The sequence below is a fragment of the Ursus americanus genome, chromosome 2 (assembly GCF_024610735.1).
Source record: "Ursus americanus isolate L20-20 chromosome 2, mUrsAme1.1.p, whole genome shotgun sequence".
In the NCBI taxonomy this organism is placed as follows: Eukaryota; Metazoa; Chordata; class Mammalia; order Carnivora; family Ursidae; genus Ursus; species Ursus americanus.
In genome coordinates this window covers 77417245-77439558 of record NC_142128.1, presented here as the reverse complement: position 1 = coordinate 77439558, position 22314 = coordinate 77417245, and the positions used below count along the sequence as shown (strand labels likewise).

The 22314-nt window shown below is 38.7% G+C and overlaps 1 protein-coding gene across 2 annotated transcripts in view; it reads left to right on the top strand.

The window, feature by feature from the left end:
• The window catches only part of INTS7 (integrator complex subunit 7), an 89351-nt gene that overhangs the window by 56406 nt on the left and 10631 nt on the right, over window positions 1-22314 (top strand). For both annotated transcript variants that reach the window (XM_045787850.2, XM_045787849.2), the window contains exons 11-16: window positions 2200-2439; window positions 4232-4369; window positions 5447-5653; window positions 16287-16481; window positions 16977-17080; window positions 18123-18191. In XM_045787850.2, coding sequence (XP_045643806.2) covers window positions 2200-2439; window positions 4232-4369; window positions 5447-5653; window positions 16287-16481; window positions 16977-17080; window positions 18123-18191 — 953 coding nt within the window. The remainder of the gene's footprint in view (window positions 1-2199; window positions 2440-4231; window positions 4370-5446; window positions 5654-16286; window positions 16482-16976; window positions 17081-18122; window positions 18192-22314) is intronic.

Sequence of the window (22314 nt, the reverse complement as noted above, 5' to 3'; positions counted from 1 at the left end):
ATTTTGCCATCAGTTGACAGTGTTTGTTACGTTGTAGTAAATACATATGAAGCTCCTAGACAATATAAAGCCAAGTGAAATAGGCAGAGCTCCTGCACTTCAGGAAGTTTATAATCTGAGGTGACACTGATAAGAGATATGTAAGATTTATTATAATATTTTTTATTATATTTAAGATACTTACGACACTAGAGATATTTAAGACCTTTAATATGTGAAATGATACTACTCTTATTGGAGTGAAATACAAAATGTAATTTGTGATGGTACAAAATTAATTAAGAAAAGTGGGCTTAATAGAAGTACAAAGCTATTAGGTAGACAGTGGAGATTATAAGAACGCTAGCTTGTCTAAGGTGTGATTTGACGGAAGTCATGACTTAGTTTTAGCATGTTAAAGAAAGGTTTGATGTCATAGTGATGAAGAGTAAAGATATTAAAACCATTAAATAAAAACTGGTGAGAGGTGGGAAGTATGCAACACGTGTTTGGCAAATGATTCATCTCCAGACTCCCTTTGGAACTACAATACATTTATTTAAAAGTTTCAAAAAGAGAAAGAGAGAAAGAAAACAAACCAAATCCTTTCCCCACCAATTGTAGGTGTCAGTAAAACACTGGACTCAGCACAGTGGGACATATGTAGATGGTCACGAAGGTCCCTATGTTAGAGGAGCTCCCCATCTGAAGGATACTGACGTTTATCTAAGGGACTAGAATAGCAAGCAGAATGCACTAAGTTCCTTGGTAGTACAAACAAGTGCAGTTCTAGCGAGAAGACGGAGTTGGGAGTGATGCCTTTCAACTAAGGATGTTATCGAAGCTTGAACAAGGAGATGTCATAATCCTTGAAAGGTGGCGTAGAATTTCAGCATTGAGGAAAGATCATTTGAACCTGAGGGACCACTGTGACGAAAGGCATGAAAACAGAAATGTACTTGTTATGTTGGAAGAATGGTGAATAACCCACTGTGGCTGGATGACATAATATATAAGATTGGAAAAAGAGTTTGCAGCTCTGTCATGGAGAATATCAAATATCATGCCAAGGAACTTTGTGTTGTTTCTATAGGTAGTGAGGAGATAATAAAATTTTAGAGTAATGGACATGCCGTGACCTTCTTTGTAATTATTGTTATTTAAATGTGTCTTTTATTATGGCAAACTTTGTTGACAACTTGTATATACATTTCTTTCCTTCTTTACAAAAGCCCATCTAGTGAAATTTTCCCCCTTTAATACTCATGAGGAAATTAAGATCCAGAAAGATAAAATAACTTGTTGAAAGATACCTAGGTAATCGAGGGCAAGCTGATCTTCAGCTCTGGATCTGTCAGATTCTGAAGACGTCACCGTGTCTTCCTAACTCATACTGAAAGCTACATGGCTGTAGTGTGAAGGATGGGTTAATGGGCTCATCTTTTTAAGAGACTGGAATTAGGGAGAGATTTATGTTGTGGTAGAGAGAATGGAAAGGAGGTGGATATTGGACAAAAGTGGAAATGACTAGATGTAGCAGTCAGTTGGCTATGTAAAAGTGAGAGGACTTCTGGTTTCTGGGTCTGGTGGCTGGGATATTAGTCGATGCCATTAACTGCCCTGAATAGAAGTTCTAAAGCCAATTGGTTTTTGGATTTCAGGTGAGAAGTAAGAGAGAAAATTAGAAGCCTCTTCCTCACTTCTGTGTGCTTAAGAGTCACTTAAGATACCTTTTTTGAACTTCAAACTGTCAGTAACCCAAATACTAAAAAAAGTTAATCCATTACGTTTGGAATAGGTGGGGTCTGGGAATCTATATTTTTATTAGCATCCTGGGCGATGCTGGCATAGGTAAGTTTACAAACCATACTTTAGAAGCAATTTTTGAAAAGCAATGAAAAGTGCGGTATGGTGAGATCCCATTTGGCGTGTATTTTGCCTCTTCGGCCTTGTGATTTTCTCTTCAAGTCTTTTTTTTTTAATAGTCTTAGACTGAAGTGAGTGGTTAATATACAGTCCTGACTTATTTTCATTTTAAACATGGCACATTTGTAGATCTTAATAAGATTCAATATGCCATGTATTTTTTATGAAGGAAAATGTTATGCCTACAAAAAACTTTTTCCTTGATTTTTCCTAATGACTGTACAAAGTTCTTTCTTTAAAGCTTCAGTTAATACCTTCAAAGTATAATGGGTCCATTTTCTACTCAATGTGCAGATTGCTCTAAATTGTATGGTGAAGTTGGCCAAGGGCAGGCCTCATCTTAGCCAGTCAGTGGTTGAAACCTTGCTGACCCAGCTGCACAGCGCTCAGGATGCCTCGCGGATCCTGATGTGCCATTGCCTGGCGGCCATTGCCATGCAGCTGCCTGTGCTGGGCGACGGCATGCTTGGGGACCTCATGGAGCTCTACAAGGTGATTGGACGATCAGCCACAGACAAACAACAAGAACTTCTGGTAAAGAGCCACTTTTTGAACCTACTGGGGATGAATAAATCTGGCCTAGTGGGAATTACTTCATGGGAATTACCTTAGGAAGTCAATGTTACTGTTTGATTTTACTTAAAAGGATTAAAGTAATTGGGGCACCTGGGTGGCACAGTCAGTTAAGCATCTGACTCTTGGTTTCGGCTCAGGTCATGATCTCAGGATCATGAGATCAAGCCCTGTGTCAGCACCATGCTCATTGCCCAGTCTGCTTGAGATTCTCTGCTTCTCCACCTGCTCACTCTCTTTCTCAAATAAAGAAATAAATCTTTAAAAAAAAAAGATTAAAATAATTATGTAAGACCAAGAATATGCTGAAGTCAGAATAGAATTAGAACCATTCTTTTGGTTCCAAAACCATAGCTTTTGACTATTTCCACTTTTGATTGACAAAGCTCTCGTTTAGTTCAGATCTAGAACTGCCTTCTTCTAAGCCCTGTCAAGTCAGTTCAGTGTAGCAAAGCCTTCAGTCTGACCTTTTAATTTATTACAAAGTGAAAATAAATTTTTTTCTTTCTTACATAAAGCAAATATTGAACTAAACCCTGTTTTATACTTTCAAAAATGTAAGTTAAAGACCTAATGATTAACAGTGACCATAGATTACCCCAAATTCCTTTTTTCCAATTCAGGACCTCTTTAGCTGTTTAGAATCCAGTTTAGGTTTAGGGAAAGATGCATGCTTAGAAACAGAAGGCACAGAAGCTATATAATAATGTTTAGTTGAAAGTTCTCCAGGCCTGAGAGTAGGCTTCATTCTAAATAAGCATAAATGAGATGTAAGCCTTAAGTTGGCCCCTCCGTATTGTGGTCATCCAAATTGAGGACTTGCGGAAAAATGAAGTGAGATTTCTTACTCAAGCCCATTTTATATTTTATCCTCCAGGGGGTGTTGTATAAAAGATTGCCCCCATCTCATTCCTATCAGGAAAGGTTACCCTGATGACCAAGGGGCAATGGTCATGGGAATGACATCATACAGTTTTCATAATATATACGGATCTTTGTATGTATCAGCCTCAGAATACTGAAAAGCAGTTAGGTTTATTTTTCATTGAAATGACATTTTCAACTAATGTTCTTTATCCCATTTTTGTTAGTACTGTTAGGAGGCGGTTTTAAATTATGAAACATAATATTCAAAAAACATAAGGAGTAATATGAAAACATTTGCATCCATCACCTAGCTTAAGGGAAAAATATTCCCAGTCTAGTTGAATTGTACTTCCCTGTGTACCTCCCTTATAGAATCTTCTTCCTTCTCCCAGAGGTAACCACTATCCTGAATTTGGTGTTCATCATTCCCATGCATGCTATACGTTTACTACCTTAGAATATATCCTAAGTAATAAGCAGTATTATTTTGCATATCTTTAACTTTATATAAATGTTATCTTGCTACATGAAGTCTTTTGCATGTTGTCTATCTTTGCCTGTTTTGTGTGAATCATCTATACAGATAAGTGTATCTCTAGTTTATCCATTTCTCTACTATATGATATTTTATTGTGTGATTACATCATAATTTACCTACCTGTATTTATGGGCATTGTTTCTAATTATTTGCTATTGTAAAAGTGCTCTGAGCAGTGGAATAAATTGCTTAATGACTTCAAAGCAGAAAATTAATAAACACCAAAGGAAAACAAATTTTGTTCTATTTAATGGGCTCTGGTTTTTCTCCCTTTTGGGTAAAGTCATCTATGACATTGGATAAAATTACATGTTTTGCTTATTTCTCTTACTTCTCGCTCATTGTTAGGTGAGTTTGGCCACTGTGATTTTTGTGGCCAGTCAGAAAGCCCTATCTGCTGAAGTAAAGGCAGTAATTAAACAGCAGCTCGAAAGTGTCTCCAATGGATGGACTGTTTACCGAATCGCCAGACAGGCATCCAGAATGGTATGTATTATCTTTTTTGAGGACCCGGGTTAGTGAAAATGGCAAACCTTAGATTGTGTGATTCTTACCCCTTGTCAAAACTGAAAATAAATATGGAAGTATGTTTTAGTCATGGGATTGAAAGATGATAATAGAAAGGACCTAGTTTTTAACTTTTCTTGTTTCAGAATGGTATGTATGTTGTTATGGGGGAAGTTCCACAGGAATTCCAAAAATAGGAGCTCTTTCTGGCCGAAGGTTATTAGTGCCACTTCATTTTGCCCTATACTTTCATATCCACAGTCACCTCCCACCCACCACTTCTGTCCTCCATTTTCAACACACTACATCTTTCTTCCCTCTTTCCCCCCAGCCGTGTCATTCTTACCTGGAGCCGGGGGCAGGTGTATGCTGTTCCTTCTCAGCCATATGGAAAGCCTACCAATTTTTATTTTGTTGGAGAGGAAATATAGAGCTTGGGTAGTATAGAAATCCTTTGGGTATAAGTCCAGAGAGCAAAGTCTGAGGAGCGTTATTCTAGGTATTGTAGTACATGTTCTCATGTTCCGGTGTTTCTCCAATAGGGGAGGAGCTCTAGTGGCAGGACAGTTCTTTGTTATACCCACCCCCCCAGGCGTCCAGCAGCCGCAGGGTATTGAGCATCCCTGGCCCCCAGGCGTTCAGTGGCACTCACATTCTCCCCAACAGCTTCCCTCCCCCAGTCATTTCCAGAGGCAGGTGCAGAACTTGCTGGAGTTCCCCGCCTGTCCCCGCCCCACTAAACACCTCATACAGAATGACGTACACAAGCATTTACACTTTCCATAGTTTGAGCTAAAATTCTAGACTTGAGTTATAGTTAATTCCATTTATTTTCTCTTTGGAACTGTTTTAGAAAAGAACGAAAGGTGTTCTGTTACATAAAAGCAGCTCAGCATATTTTCTCTGAAGAAATACTTAGAACGAGTCTTAAAGAATCCTATAATATGAGGAATAGTTGTTAAAACTTATCCAGGGGTTTGAGTTTGTCTTTCAGCTGCCTCATTGGCTAACTGAAGTGTAAGAACCTCGTCATGTCCCCCCCACCTCCTCTTTCAGGGTAACCATGACATGGCCAGAGAGCTCTATCAGAGTTTGCTGACTCAGGTTGCCTCAGAACATTTCTACTTCTGGCTGAATAGTCTGAAGGAGTTCTCACATGCAGAACAGTGCCTCACCGGGTTGCAGGAGGAGAACTATAGTTCAGCACTTTCTTGCATTGCCGAATCTTTAAAATTCTACCACAAAGGGATTGCTTCCTTAACAGTAAGTCCTCTTGATTCTCCTTTGGTGATGATGACTTGTGTGAGAATGGTCTCGCTTCTCTTTGTGGGTTATTCTATTTGAACACCTTGAAAAATCTGCTGATAAATACATTTAACAATATTAAATAATAGGACATGGTGGTAAATCCTTAACCCTTCCCCTACTTTTTCATATTCAAAATTGATGGAAGTTTATCATTTTGTTTTTATCAAGTATCAGGTACCACAGCTGAGGTAGATTACTGAATCCATGCAGAAAGGGTAAGTAGAAGATAGGATATTCCTTTTCTAGACTCCTGTTCATAAGAGGTATTGGGTCAGAACCAACGATCGAATGTAAACCCCACCATAACCCATTTCATGGCTGACAGCTACTCACTAAGAAGCTTGAGTTTCTTGCTTTGTGGATAAAGAAGAAATTGTCAAGGATGCTACTGTCCCGCTTTTTGCCCCTCTGTGATACCCTCCTATTCTAAATTAAGAGTCAGCCAGCTACTATTCTTGTTTTCTCTGCCAAGAGAGTAAAGGGGTTGCAGGAGAGTTAGACCATTAACATTTCTTATGTTTCCTTGAAATTAGTTCTATTCCGAAGTAAGGACCTGTACCCAAGATGAGCATTTTCTGTATTAATGCAAAGATTTATTTTCCCAATAAGAGTAAAACATTTATGGGCTGACTCAGTTGGTTAAGCGACTGCCTTCGGCTCAGGTCGTGATCCTGGAGTCCCCGGATCGAGTCCGCATCGGGCTCCCAGCTCGGCAGGGAGTCTGCTTCTCCCTCTGACTCTCCCTCCTCTCATGTTCTCTCTCTCTCTCATTCTCTCTCTCTCAAATAAATAAATAAAATCTTTAAAAAAAAAAAAGTGAAACGTTTATATAATCAACATTAAACATTTCGTAGGTATTGTCACACAGCTTTTAAAATTGTATATATTTAGATGGAAACTTAAAACTTTTGGTACCTATTTATATACATTTATCCCATAATCTGAAATATTTTTAATGGTGGGCCATCCCGAAAGAAGTGCTCCAAAGTAGAATAAAGAATAAGCAGATGTCATAAAAGAGACAATATTTAGAATACTGTGGGTAGCTATCTTTTGAAGTACAGTTTTTTGTCGGCTAGGATTGATCAGCTGCTGTTTTCAAACAGGAATGTAGGAATGGCTTCTCTCCATCTTAAAGGGTAGCATCGCCTGCTGATTCTTTCCTCTTGATTATTCTGGGAAAAGAGTGTTGTTGCCTATATCAGGCTAATAAAAGCCTCAGAAAATCAAAAGGTACAATTGTGGGTTGCAATCAGTGGAATTATTTCATTTTCTAGTTCACATGGAGCAGGAAATTGTTTATCATTCAGTACAGTAAATGGTTGGAACTGTGAAACAAACGCCCAGAGCAGCGAAGCAGATAGAATTAATATTATGAAAATCTTGTTGAATATTTAATTGTCTTTTAATGATTTGTGGGGTATGTGTATTTAATAAGGCTTGGCAGCAGTTAAGGACTGAATTCTGACATAGAAAGAAAATCCTCAGTTGACAGAAACCTCTTGTCTTGATCTCCTTTTTGCCGTTAACATATTATGACCTAAGGCAGGTTATTGGGCCTTACATCATCTCCTTTTGAAATGGAATTCTTTTATTCAGCAGACTATAAGCACTTACTATGTGCCAGGCACTGCTTTGAGGATATTAAAAAAAAAAAAATCAGGAAATGATTCTCTACTTGAGAGTAGGGTAGAAAGGAAGGCAGTATGATTCTTACAGTCCTCTGGAACTTAACCACATTTCTGATTGTACTATACCATCAGGGTCTTTTAAAGATTTATTTTAGGGGCGCCTGGGTGGCTCAGTCGTTAAGTGTCTGCCTTCGGCTCAGGGCGTGATCCCGGCATTCTGAAATCGAGCCCCACATCAGGCTCCTCCACTGGAAGCCTGCTTTTTCCTCTCCTACTCCCCCTGCTTGTGTTCCCTCTCTCACTGGCTGTCTCTATCTCTGTTAAATAAATAAATAAAATCTTTAAAAAAATAAAAAATAAAAAAATAAAGATTTATTTTGATCATTCATTTGGCAAATGTGGATTTGACAGTAGCTTTGTGTCTTTGTAACTGAGAAGATATGAGCATGGACTGACCTTCTACTCCTGCCACATGAATGAGCCAACGTGAGATTGCACAACTGTGAGAATTCTGCTTTTTACCTGCTTCAGCCAAACTAAACAGGAGAAGTTCAAATTCTGTGCTTAGGGGGCCCTATAGCAACGTTGGGTGTCTAATTTCCCAGCACTGATTAATGATAGAGTTATCTTGCTACTTAAGAATAAAAATTGTAAAAAGTACTTTAGTTTTCTGTGCTGTGTAACAAATTACCACAAATTTAGTGACTTAAAACAACACCTTTTTTCTTTTTTTAAAGATTTTATTTATTTGAAAGAGAGTGCCTGCAAGCATAGGAGCAGGGGAGGAGCAGAGAGAGATGGACAAGCCCACTCCCTGCTGAGCACAGAGCAGTCATGAGGCTCCACCCCATGACCCTGAGATCATGACCTGAGCTGAAATCAGGAGTCTGACCTTAACCGACTGAGCCACCCAGGCGCCCCAGACAGCACCCATTTGTTATTTCACAGTGTCCATGAGCCAGAGGTCGAGGCATGGCTTAGCTGGGTCCTCGGCTCATGTTGTCATAGCTGCAGTCACAGCGTCAGCTGGGGCCAGTCTTGCCTGAGGCTCAAGCAGGCGCAGGGTCCTCTTCTGAACCCATGTTGGCAGAATTTATTTCCTCACAGCTTTAGAATTTGTGGAAACTTCAAGGCCTGAAGGAAAATCTCTCACCTTCAAGACTGTCTTTTAATGGGCTCACCTGATTAGGAGAGATCCACCCAGAAAAATCTCCCTTTTGATTGATATAAAGTTACTTCATTAAGGATCTAAATTATATCCCCCAAATTCATCGCCTTTGCTGTACTCCACTGGTTAGAAACAAATTACAGATTTCATCCACACTGAGATTATTGAAGATGTGGATACTGGACGGTGTGAAGTAGAGGAACCATCTCAGCGTTCTGCCTACCATGGTGGATTGTTAATTGTATTTACTTTAATTTTTTAAAGATTTTATTTATTTGAGAGAGAGAGCGCGAGCATGCCTGAGCCGGTGGGGGGTGGGATGGGGAGTGCAGATGGAGAGGGACAAGCGGACCCCACTGAGCGCAAAGTCCGTCTCAGGGCTCGATCCCAGGATCCTGAGATCATGACCTGAGCCGAAGTCAGATGCTTAAGTGACTGAGCCACCCAGGTGCCCCATTTCTATTTATTTTAAAATAGTAAATAGTAGAACATTTCCATGTATAGTATAGAGAGTATATTAAAAAAACACAACAAATATCCAAATATACCTAGTATCTTTAGGAAATGGGGCATTACCATTGCCTCTAAAATTCATGCATATTCCTCCATGTTTGTATACCATTTCCTGCCCCACAAAAGCAATCACCGTCCTGAATCTTGTGTGTACCATTCCCTTGCCTCTCTTCATAATTTTAACATGCATTTTTGGAACTCTAAACAAGGTGTACTATTTTATGTTGTTTTTGAATTTATATAAAAAGGAATCCTATTTTTCTTCAACTTGCTTTGATTATCTGAACTATGTTCTTAAGATTCATTCATCTTGTTGCATGAAGCTGTAGGTCAGTTTTAGTGCTGTATATTCTTCCATCATAGGAATATACATCAATTTATTTGCCCATTCTAGTGTTGATGGAAATTTTAATTTTTCCAGGGCTTTGCTTTTAAAAACAGTATTGCTATGAACATTCTTGTACATATCTTTTGATACACATATCTAAAGCTTTTTCTAGGACAGTGATTCTCAACTGGGGATGATTTTGCCCTTCCAGAGGACATTTGGCAATGTCTAGAGACATTTTTGGTTATCATGATTTGCATGGTGTTACTGGCATTTAGTGGGTATAGGCCAGAGATGCCGCTAAACATCCAGCAATGCACAGGCCCCTCCCGTCAGCGAAGAATGTAACTGGTGTACTGAGAATGAAAAGCCTTCTCTAGGGCAGCAGACCTCAGTCAAAGCTGTGTGTCTGTCCCTTGCTCCAATTTAGAAGTGTGTGCGGATGTCTCTCTTTGTCACAGGGTAAGGGGGACCGCTACTGGCTTTGACGGTCAGTGGCTAAAGTTGCTTAATCTCCTGAAATGCCCAAGACGCTCCTGCTCTGTGACGAGATTCTGCTCTAATCCACTACCTGGGAGTGGAATTGTGAGGTTATGTACACCTTCAGTTGACTGGTTAATACCGGGAGGCTTTCTACAGTGGTTTACAAATTTATAATCCTCCGCGCGGTGTGTAAGAGTTCCTGTCGCTCCACATTTTCCCCCTCACTTGATATGTTCTGGACATTCTGATCGACATTTCTCAAATTACTAATTCAATTAAACATTTTATTTATTTATTTATTAGATATAATTGACATATAACACTGGTTTCAGGTATACAGCACAATGATTCAATATTTGTATATATTGTGAGATGATCACTACACTAAGTCTAGTTAGTATCTGTCACCATACATAGTTAGAAAAGGTTTTCTTTTTTGTGCTGAGGACTGTTAAGATTCACTCTCTTAGCACCTTTCAAACATTCAGTACAGTATTAACTATACTCCTATACTATATACTACATTCCCGTGATTTATTTATTTTATAACTGGAAGCTTATACATTCCACCCCCTTCGCCCATTTCACCCACCCACCACCTCTGGCAACCACAAATCTATTCTCTATCCGTGAGCTTGAAGTTTTTTGGGTTTTTTGGTTTTTTTTCTTTTTTATTCCACATATAAGTGAGATCGTGTGGAATTTGTCTTCATTGGACTTATTTCACTTAGCATAATGTCCTCAAGTCCATCTGTGCTGTTGCAGAAGGCAAATTTTCACTTTTTTATGGCTGAATAATACTTCATTATATATACGCGCCACATTTTCTTTATCCATTTGTCTGTTGATGGACACTTAGGTTTCCATATCTATTGTGAATAATGCTGCAGCTAACATGGGGATGCATACGTCTTTTTGAGATAATGTTTTTATTTTCTTCAGATAAATACCCAGAAGTGGAATTGCTGGATCATATGGTAGTTCTATTTTTAGTTTTTTGAGGAACCTCCGTACTCCATGCTGGCTGCAGCAATTTACATTTCTGCCAACAGTGCACCAGAGTTCTCTTTCCTCCACATCCTTGACAACACTTACTTGTTCTTGTCTTGTTGATGATGGCCTTTCTGACAGGTGTGAAGTGGTGTCTTGTGGTTTTGATTTGCATTTCCCTGATGATTAGTGATGTTGAGCATCTTTTCATATACCTGTTGGCCATCTTTATGTCTTCTTTGGAAAAATATCTGTTCATATCTTCTGCAAATTTTATAATCAGATTGTTGTTTGTTTTGTTTGGCTGTAAGTAGGAGTTCTTTATATTTTTTGGATATTAACCCCTTATCAGATATAGGACTTGCATATATTTTCTCCTATTCAGTAGTTGCTTTTTCATTTTCTTGAAACAATTAAATATTTGTTTCATTTTTGGCCATTTGTGTTTTGGTTTTTTTCTGTTAACTGCCAGTTGAAGTTTTTTCATTTTCCTAGCAGGTTGTTTGTTTTATTGATTTATAAGCGTTCCTTAGGGGTGCCTGGGTGGCTCAGATGGTTAAGCGTCTGCCTTCGGCTCAGGTCATGATCTCAGGGTCCTGGGATCGAGTCCCCTGTCAGGCTCCCTGCTCACCAGGGAATTTGCTTGTCTCCCTCTCCCTCTGCTGCTCCCCCTGCTTGTGCTCTCTCTCTCTCTCTCTCTCTCAAATAAATAAATAAATAAAATCTTTAGAAAAAAAATATAATAGTTCCTTATATGTTCTGGATACTAATTTTTTATAGGTTTCATATGAATTGCAAATATCATCTAATTTTGTAGCACACTTTTTCTTTTTTTCCATTTTCTATCTTTTGATGAACAGCCATTCTTAGTAGTCTAAGACTTAGTGGTCTAAGTTATTGGTCCTTCTTCCTTTATGGTTTCTGTTTTTTAAGAAATTTTTCCCCATTTCATGCCCCCTTCACCCTTTTCTCCAGAAGTAAGCACTATTTTGATTTCTAAAACTATAGTCTTGCCTTGTTTTTTATCATTAGTCAGGGAATCACACACTATTCTTGTGATTCCAGCTTGTTTTGCTCAGCTTTATGTTTGTGTGAGTCCTTCATTTGTCGTCGTTGCATATTGCAGTAATTCATTCATTTTCATTGCTCTGTGATATTCTTTTGATGACTGTTAAAGCAATCTGTTTATCCATTTTTATCGTTGGGAAACATTTGGGTTATTTCCAGGTTGGGCCTATTAAGAGTAATTTGACTGTGAACACTCTAACACACATCTCTTGGTATAGGTGTGCATTTCTTCAGGATGGTAGTGCTGTGTCATGAGATACACTTAGGTTCAACTTTAATAAATACTGCCCAAAGATGCCCATGGTGGTTTCCAGCTTATACTCTTACCATTATGAATATCTTTGAGGGTTCACAGTGCTTCTTGAATCTATGGCTTGAGGACTTTGATCAGTTTTGGAACATTTGGTTGTCTCTTCAGCTGTTGCTTCGGTCCCTTTCTTGCTCATCTGAGACTCCAGATACAACGATGGTAACTCTCTTTACCATGTGTCATTTATCTCTTACATTCTCTTCTGCTTCTCCCATCCATTTATCTCTCTATTCTTAGCTCTAAATGTTTTCTTCTGATCTGTCTTCCACTTCAGTAATTCTTTTTTTTTTTTTTAAGATTTATTTATTTTAGAGAGAAAAGGGAGGGTGGGGCAAAGGGAGAGAGAGAATCTCAAGCAAACTCTGCACTGAGTGCAGAGCCTGATGTGGGGCTCAGTCTCATGACCCTGAGATCATGAACTGAGCCAAAACCAAGAGTCAGACACTTAACCGACTTACCCACCCAGGCACCCCCCCCTTCAATAACTTACATTGTGTCTAATCTGCCATCAAACCCATTCATTAAGTTCTTTTTTTTTTTTTTAAGATTTTTATTTATTTATTCGACAGAGATAGAGACAGCCAGCGAGAGAGGGAACACAAGCAGGGGGAGTGGGAGAGGAAGAAGCAGGCTCATAGCGGAGGAGCCTGATGTGGGGCTCGATCCCATAATGCCAGGATCACGCCCTGAGCCGAAGGCAGACGCTTAACCGCTGTGCCACCCAGGCGCCCCCATAGTTTTTTTTTAAATTTGTATCTGATGTTCTGTTTTCTGGATCTATTGTAGCTTGTATCTTTGACTTTTTCCCCCTCTGGCTTTGGAGGATTTTGTCTTTATTGTGTGCTTTATTATTTTTTATTTGGCTTTGGACAGTGTGGATGAAAAATTATGATGATTACATCATCCAGAGCCTTATATATCTTTTTTTGCCTTTGGCAGGCAGTTAGGCTAAGATTACCTTAATCCAGCCAAGGACTGAACTGATTCAAAGCTAGGCTTCAGTCCTTGGGAAGGCCAGTGTATTTTTGGGTTCTCCTAATTCCTGGGGCATAGCCTTTTGAGGTTACAGCCAAAAGCCTGAAGTGTTTTCCTCAGCCCCCTCCTAGTCTTATAAGACTGCTGAAAATTCTGCTCAGCTTCTCAGACTCTCAGGAGCAGCTTCCAAGTTAGCAAACATCTCAAGGGAGAAAAAGTCACCAATGTCAGTCTTGCATTTCCCATCTCCATGATTTTTGGCTTCGAAATCCTTTTTGCCTTAATAAGCTCTTTGGTGCTTGTTCTTAATATTGTATTCCGTTTTCACAGCTGTTGTTAGTAGGAAGGCTGGTTTAAAACAGTCTAGTCCATGATTGCTTTATGCTTGGCTTATTCTTTCAAAATCTGAGATTATACTAAGTAAAATAAGCCAGAAGATAAATACTATATGATTCCACTTATATGAGATACCTAAAGAAGTCAGATTTACGGAAACAAAAGTAGAATAATGGTTACCAGGGACTTCAGGTCCATGGTTTACATTATGGTTTACTCTTGGCTGTTGTGTGTTCTTTACCACTGTGCGCACACAGACACACACACATACTTTTTGTAACTGAGCTCATCAGGTAAATTTCTTTTCAGCCATGTTGGTTTCTTTAAGTATCTCCATTTAGAAAATTGGATATATACTACAAGTCAGAAGCTCAGTGAAGCAGCATTATATGCATGTCTAACAAAGATTTAACTTTAGGGCGCCTGGGTGGCTCAGTCGGTTAAGCATTCGACTCTTAATTTCAGCTTAGGTCATGATCTCAGGGTCATGAGATCGAGCCCCACATCAAGCCCTGCATCAGGTTCTGCACTCAGTGGGAGTCTACTTGAGATTCTCTCCCTCCCTCTCTGCCCCCCCACCTGCACGCACATGTGTGCTCCTTCAGACTCTCTCTCTCTCTAAAATATAAATAAATAAATCTTTAAAAAAAGATTTAACTTTATATGTTTAGGGGAAAAGAAAGAAAGAAGGAACAAGAAAAAAAGGAAGAGAAAAATAGTTATTTGAATAACGGGGAAGCAAAATAGCAATCCAAATAGTGAGGGTAGTTTTTCTCAATTAGCTGATACCCAAAAGTGAGCATTAGGGAGAGCTCTGAGTTTGTTGTTCCTTCACCTGCCTGTGTTGACTTCATTGAAAATAATTCCTCCCTGAGGAAGTTTCAAGGGTAATACTGATTATATGCGATTTTTGCTTTACCTGCTAACCTTAGATTCCCAACCTGTGTTTAAGCTTTAGCCTTAATACAAAGAAAAGTAAATAATATCCTTTTTTTAAAAAATCTCTCATTGGCATTATTCATACTGCTATAATCTAAATTTTATTTCTTATACATTTTCTTTTACAGATGATATTACCTTTTAAAGTCTTTGGCCTCTATGACAAACCTATCTTTTCCATCTTTTGAACATGCATACTATATCTAGCATTGCTTTCTTACAGCGTAACACAATCCAAGATGCGCGATCACTTCCAGAGTTTCCATCTTCTATCATCAATAAAATACTCAAAAACAAATCCAGAGTTGCAGTAAATCCGTCATTATAACTACATCTTGCTTCTGTTTCAGTTTTGTAATGCATGTTGGGACAAGATAGCCAGGGTTTTTGTCTGGTCAGATGGTCTGTACTGTATTTATAGAACGGTATCATATACACCAACTTGTATCCCTGACCGTTGTAAAGTTACTGACAAGCAGTACATTAAAAATAGCAGGTAGCGCTTACGGGGCAGATCTACCTTCTTATAAGAGCAAATTAAATCTCTAAGGAATTAAATGCAATTAAAATGTTCTCTTTATTCTCTTAGTCTGTGCTGTTTTATGGTTAGAACAGACATCCTAAAAGTGTGAAAACCACAGAATTCAATATATTGAGTATAATTACTACCTCTAGCTTGTATAGCTCTATTTATACGTAGCTTATATATATCATCAGGGACCTTGCAATTTGAGAAGGATACTAGTGCAGGTGCATGTTCTTATAAAGGATATAGGGAATGGCTAATTATTTCATAGAGTAAAATATGAATGGTACCAAATAACAAAACTTACCATTTGACACTTAAAAGTAGAGAGAAGTACACTAAGGTCAATATGTAATACTTGGCCAAATCGTAATACTGTAACTGACTTCTAGAAACCCAAAGTCAAATGCCTTGCTCTCCCGCTAAAAGAATAGTGTAAGATACTATCTAAGGAGCAAAGGGCATCAGCATGTTTTAAGCTGGTCATGTCAGAGAGGAAAATTATTTTCACTATGCTTCCATTTATTGTAGTTTGGCAAATTTTTGGTATGCCTTTTGTTGAAAGCACCATGCTAAGTTTTCTGCCAGAGTAGTTGCTGGGTAGTTAAAGATGGTCCTGGTTCTCTGCCCACACGGGCTTGACTTACATTCCTTGCCCCGTCTACCTAGCTGATGCTACTCTTTGCTATCCAAGGCTCAGCCCTGAAGCCTCTCCTCCTCATTGAAACTTACTTGGGTGTTATAACCTGTTCTTCCTTGGTAGCCTCTCCATGCGTTCTAACGTGTCTGCTCAGAAAGTCTTTTTTTAAATTAATCTGGGCTCACAGTGGAAAAATACAGCCACGAGGCAACATGGTTTTTTAACAGTGACTGTCTAGCACCATATTTTTCCTGTCCTTATCTTTCTTTCCTCCCCCCTCCCAACTTTTAAAAAATCCTGTCAACGATTCCAGTGATGAGAATTTCAGGTTAGAAGAGTAGGAAGGTGGTGAGGAGGGGGGTTTGGGAAGAATGATAATGTCCTTGAAGTGTCCCTCAAATGATATCTTACTGGGGAAAATCTAGCCAACCCAATTGCTGTGGGGTCTTTGTGAATGTAGGGAGTAAGGAACCTGAATGTTGATGGAACATACAGTTTTTGACAGCTGATGCTAATAATATGGTTTTCTTTCTAGTACTACATCATTCCTCTTACAATGTAGGTGTTTATCCATCAGTGTTAGAACTATAGCTCCTTTGCACAGACGGTGACAAATACTTTGTGTGGCACCGTCTGGCTAATTTATTTACTTTGTCTTATATATATCTTTTTCTCCCACAGGCTGCAAGTACACCACTGAATCCTTTAAGTTTTCAGTGTGAATTTGTAAAACTCAGGATTGACCTTCTACAAGCCTTCTCTCAACTTATCTGTACTTGTAATAGCCTCAAGACAAGCCCCCCACCTGCAATTGCCACGACGATTGCCATGACCTTAGGGAATGACCTTCAGAGGTGTGGTCGCATCTCCAATCAGGTGTGTCCTAACTTCATTTTCAGTGCAGTTTTTATTTACACTTTAGAGGTTTTTGAGGTTAGTCGTGAGATGAAAAATTCTGAAATTTAAAGATCAGCTGTTGGACTCATGGACATTAACCATCAAATGCTTAACTCATCTGTCTTGCCAAAAATAGGCTGCTGTTTTATTAGAATGACAAAGTGACTGATGATGTCTCACTAGATTCTACATATTTATAACTGTATTAATTGTCTTAGTGGAACTTGCAGCTGAAAAAGCAATGCTTTTTGTTTCTGTGTGTCATACGCGTTATTATAATTTTGTGAACATTGAGAATTTCATTTATCATCTTTGTTAATTTTATTTAACAAGGTTTATAGGCATGAATGGACTGGAAGTGAAAAGGGTTGAACTACTTTTTTGATTTGATTGTTTGAGGATAGGTTTTTTTGTATGTTTTGGTTTGGGTAGAATAGCATGTTCTTTGTAACTGATACTTTTCCTACCTTGCAGATGAAACAGTCCATGGAGGAATTCCGAAGCCTTGCTTCCCGGTATGGGGATCTTTATCAGGCATCTTTCGATGCTGATTCGGCAACGTTGAGGAACGTGGAACTGTATCCTAAGCTGCTTCAGTCTTTCTTGTTCTTTGGAAGTAGTCTTTTAAACGTAGAGTAAATGCTTTAGATATGCTTAACTAAAAATACGTATATTTAGGTAAGCCTACAAATGTATTATAATGAATAACTTCTCTTTTGAAATCTAGTATGGGCAGTATAATTTTACTTTTTAACTTCAACCAGGCTCAGGCTTAAAAAAAAAAACAGTGACCCAGTGGTGGTCTTTCTCCACCGCTAGGAAGAGCGTCCAAAGCCCAGGTCCCACCAGTGTTGCATACATACTCGGTGCTCACTTGAGCTGCAGTGGAGAAGGCGACACATTTTCCCACCAGAAACCCATTTTCTCTTTTGTCACCGCTGTCTTCTTCGTGGTGAAAACCCTGGTTCCCATCGCCTTTATTAGCGATCTGTAGTTTCGCTGTCACTCTGGTTCCCTGAGTCCTCTTTGAGTTCTCCATATTTGATTAGCAGCCTCAAGTCCGTTTCAAAAGGAGGGAAGAGAGACGTTTTCAAGCTGTGGGACCTGTAAATCAGTAGTGCTTGGCATTTTGGTTTTCTAAGTAAAAACCTAGTGAATGCCGTGGACCCTTTCCTCTACAAAATGCATTTATTCACACACCCCAGCGGATGTGCTTAGTCCCAGGAGGGTTACCAGATCCCTTGAGCCCCAGCTTAAGAACCTCTGGGGTAACTACAGGCCATTTTTGTTGTTGTCGCTTTTAACTTGTATCACCGAAACTCCTACATCTGAGCAGAAGAGAACAATTTCTGTGATTGAATCACAGAAGCTGTTGCTTGGTTCCCCCTTCCCACATTAGGCAGCCTCTAAAGTACTCTTCCTGGAACAGAATTTAAGGATCACTATTATAAACAACATACATCCCTTAAAAGGGAAACAAAATAATGAAGTCTCAAACCAGTTGATTTGATAACATACGGTTACCTTAACTAAAAATAGAATCCTTGTCTTGGCGTGATAGGTAATATAAAGTCTACATGGATTTCTCTATTTTCATGTATAACCTTAACGTTAATCCAGACAGCAGCAGAGCTGTTTACTGATCTCTCATGCAATAGAAGCCCTGATTTTGGATCCAGAATCAGCAAGGTATTTCTAATAATAGTGTACATTAAAGTACATTTTCCAGTGTTACCTTACCTAGCCGTCACAACATGTGTTTTGGAAGAGGCATTATAGAAGAACAGAAGAGGGACTTTGTTAGTATTTGCCTGAGGTCACACACCCACTGACAAAACTTGCTTTTTTTGACTCCCGTTGTTTATTTACCTCTGCCTGTTTTGTTTTTTTTTTAAAGATTTATTTATTTATTTTAGAGAGGAGGGGGAGGGGAAGAGAGAGAATCTCAAGCAGACTCCTCGCCAAGTACGGAGCCTGAGGCAGGGCTCCATCTCAGTTCCCTGAGATCCCAACGTGAGCTGAAATCAAGAGTAGGACGCATAACTGATTGAGCCACCCAGGTGCCCCACTGCCTCCTATTTTTAAAACATTGACTTGGAAAAATAACTAGGAAGAAGTTCTTTGAATTTGAGTATTTTCTTCTTGTATACTATAACTAAACTTTGGTTTGAAAAATTGGGTTAATAATTAAGCTTAAATTTTTTATTCTTTGGTTTCTTCAACAAAAATATATTCCTGTTTTTGCTTTATTAATATTCTTTTCTCCTCTCCCATTAACTAACTGTTCAAAATATTTTATTAAAGAATGATCCATTGTTTTTTTCCCATTACATTATTCTGTTTTGGAATGTGCGTTTTCAACTGTCTATAATTTCCAATTTAGTAAGGCCTCTGATTCCAACATCAGCTTTCTCAAAGAGAATATAATCAACAAACCAGAGTGAAATTTCTCTACCCTAAAGCGTTGACTCACCATTTCTTTTCAGGACAATAGCAGGATCCTTGCGTCTGTTTTAAAGTTCTGCCTACTCTCAAGCTAGGCCACTTAGCTGTCTTTGTCCCCACTCATCCAATCCATTTTAATATTTTCATAACGTACTAATATTCGTTTATTTTTCCTTTTATCCTATTTTCATCAGTGTTCATTTTCCCTTCAGATTTGCAGTGCTTATTTAAAAAAAAAAAACCCTTCCTTTTAAGTTTCAAAATATGCTTAAACCTCCATTTTATAGAGTCTTTGCCAATTAATTGATGCTTTGAGGCTCACACCAGTTCTTATTGTGCCATACTCATTTTACTTCTTAGCACCCAGATATCATTGTACTGTTAATTGGTAGAATTAGTATAAGTGTTCTCCTTGATTGACTTTTTAACAGATTGGGTGCATTGTCAGCAGGGGTGGGGTGAAGGGAGTTATCCAGCCAGCTTTCACATGCTACCCTCTCACTCTCTGGGCTTCCTACCACTTTTTTTTATTCTTCTCCTTCCCCTCTCATCCTCCAAACCTAGTCCCCTAGCCTCTGCCCTTCATAGCAGGGAAAAATTGGAAAAGAAAGCTTACACCTTGAAGGGGAGGGTTCTTTGGGTTTCATTCTCAATAGTATACAACTGCAAAGAGTGGATTCCTTCTAAAACTTCTGCACCTTACAAATAAAGACTAGCAGCTAAAAAACCTCAAGAGTGAAGCATAATGTTAGTATTTCACTGTAGTTTTTACAAAAATCTATCTTTTTCGTAGCCTAGGAGCCTTCTGGGGAGAAGAGACCTTGTCTTTTTTTTTTTTTTTTTTAAAGATTTTATTTATTTGACAGAGATAGAGACAGCCAGCGAGAGAGGGAACACAAGCAGGGGGAGTGGGAGAGGAAGAAGCAGGCTCACAGCGGAAGAGCCCGATGTGGGGCTCGATCCCATAATGCCGGGATCACGCCCTGAGCCAAAGGCAGACGCTTAACTGCTGTGCCACCCAGGTGCCCCAGAAGAGACCTTGTCTTATTATTCAACTTTGTATCTCTGGCACCTAACATAGTGCCTGAGCCAGTAATAATAAATACGGATTAGGACAGGGTAAATGTCTATAATTATGAATGTGATTGCCTCATCCCAACTTTTTAGGATTATCAAGAAGAAATATTTTGAGATGTTTGTCCATTGCATTTTTCTGCTCTAGCTTTTTATTTGCTCTGTCATGAATCCTTCGTGCTTAATCTTTATGTTATTGCCTAAACGATAAGGGAACAGTTTCCAATGGTGACAGAGTAACTCAGACTGGACTTTTCCTTTTACTGCAAACCTGGATAAAACATATAAGTTAACTGTTTTCAGGTGTTGGGAAGTAGGTAACTCAGGAATGTAATCCCTCAGAGGAGGGGCATAAATAAGGTAAACCCTACAATAGTCTTTACTCTCCTCTTGTTGGAGGCACTTTTTAGACTGCCTCTCAGCGAGGAGTAACCAAAGCAGAACATGGGGTCTTGCTTAGTTGAAGAGATAGGGATCAGGTTCTGGGAACCAGAAGAAGCTAGGATTTGCAGGACAGAATACAGGAGAGAGGAAAAAGCTTTCCAGGGAAAGAGCTCCCGAAATTTCACAGGCTGTGAATCTTTGGTTGAATGCTAAGCTACGCATATGCAAGGTGAAACTCCACAAGGCCAGGCAAAAACTACTATGGAAAGAATAATTACCAGAAGCTATAAGCCGAACAATTCCCAGAGCTCACACATGACTGAGAAATGTTTGAGTTCCAGTTAGCCAAATGGAGAGACCTTATTGAACACTGAGAGCATTCAGAAGAAACACCAGAGGGGTCAAAAAGACATAATTCTGAATACTTATGTACAAAGTAGCAGATCTTCCAAATATATGAAGCAAAAACTGACAGAACTGAAAGAGAAATAAATCCACAATTACAAAATTCTCAGCACTGCCCTCTGAGTAATTGATGGAACAACTTGTCAGAAAATTTCTTAGGATATAGAAGACTTTAACAACACCATCAGTCATTTTGATCTAATTGACATGTATATACTAACAGCAGCATATGTATTCTTTTCAGGTGCATGTGGAACATTTAATGAGATAAACCATATGCTAGGCTAGAAAGCAAATCTCAAATTTTAAAGCATTGAAATCATACAGAATATGTTATCTGACAAATTACAATGGGCAACAAAAATGATCTCTAGAAAATCCCCACATACTTACGGTAACAGCAGTTACCATAGAGAAAAGTTTGCTGAATTTGACTTACATCTTTCAACTTGTGCTGTTTGGAAGATGCCATTAAGAAAATGAAAAGACAGGTCACAAACAAGGAGAAAATAGTATCAAATATATTCTATCAGAGGACTTGTATCCAGGATATTAAGAACACTACACAACTCAAGACAGTGCAGTTTTTACAAATTGACAGATTTGAACAGATGTTTCAAAAAAGGAGATATGCTAATGTCCAATAAGCAAAAAATGCTTAATATCATTAGGCATCAGAGAAGTGCAAATTAAAATCACATTGGAATATCTACTAACACCCACTAAAACGGCTAAAATTAAAAAGACCTTCAATATCCAGTATTAGGATGTAGAGGAGCTTGAATTCCTACCATTTGGGGAATACAAAGTGATTCAATTCAGCTGCTTTGGGAAACAGTTGGCAGTTACCATCTGACCGGTTCTACTCCTACTTACTTACCCATAAGAAATGAAAACATAGTTCCACATAGACTCATATGTAAAATTTCATTGCAGCTTTGTTTGTAATAACAAAAACTGTAAAGATCCAAATGCCTCTCGACAGGCAAATGGATGAACTCATACATCCCCACAATGGAATACGCCTCAGCAATAAAGATGAATGATCTATTGATATATGCAAAACACGTGAATGACTCTCAAAAACATGCTGCGAAGGAAACCAGACTCAAAATAGTACATATTTTAGGACTCTTTATATGCAATAACTGGAAACATCCCATTTATAGTGATAGAAAGCACCCCTGGGGTTGCCTTGGGTCAGAAGTGGGAATTGACCAGAAAGGAGTATTTTGAATAGGTGTATTTCTGTGCTTTGTAACTTATATCTAAATGAAGTGTATTTTTTAAGAAAATGAATGCTTTTGTAGGTAGGGCAGTATTCTGAATTTAGACCCTCTTAGTAGCAGGTCACTATGTAAAACACTTTAATTTCTCTATGCTTTGTGTGTAGAGTTTTTCTAGAGTCATATAAACGAGGTTCAGTTCTTGTCTTATTGGAACTTGAGGTACAGTGCAGAGCAGGGAACAAAGCTGTGGAGCCATACGAACATGATGAATTTCA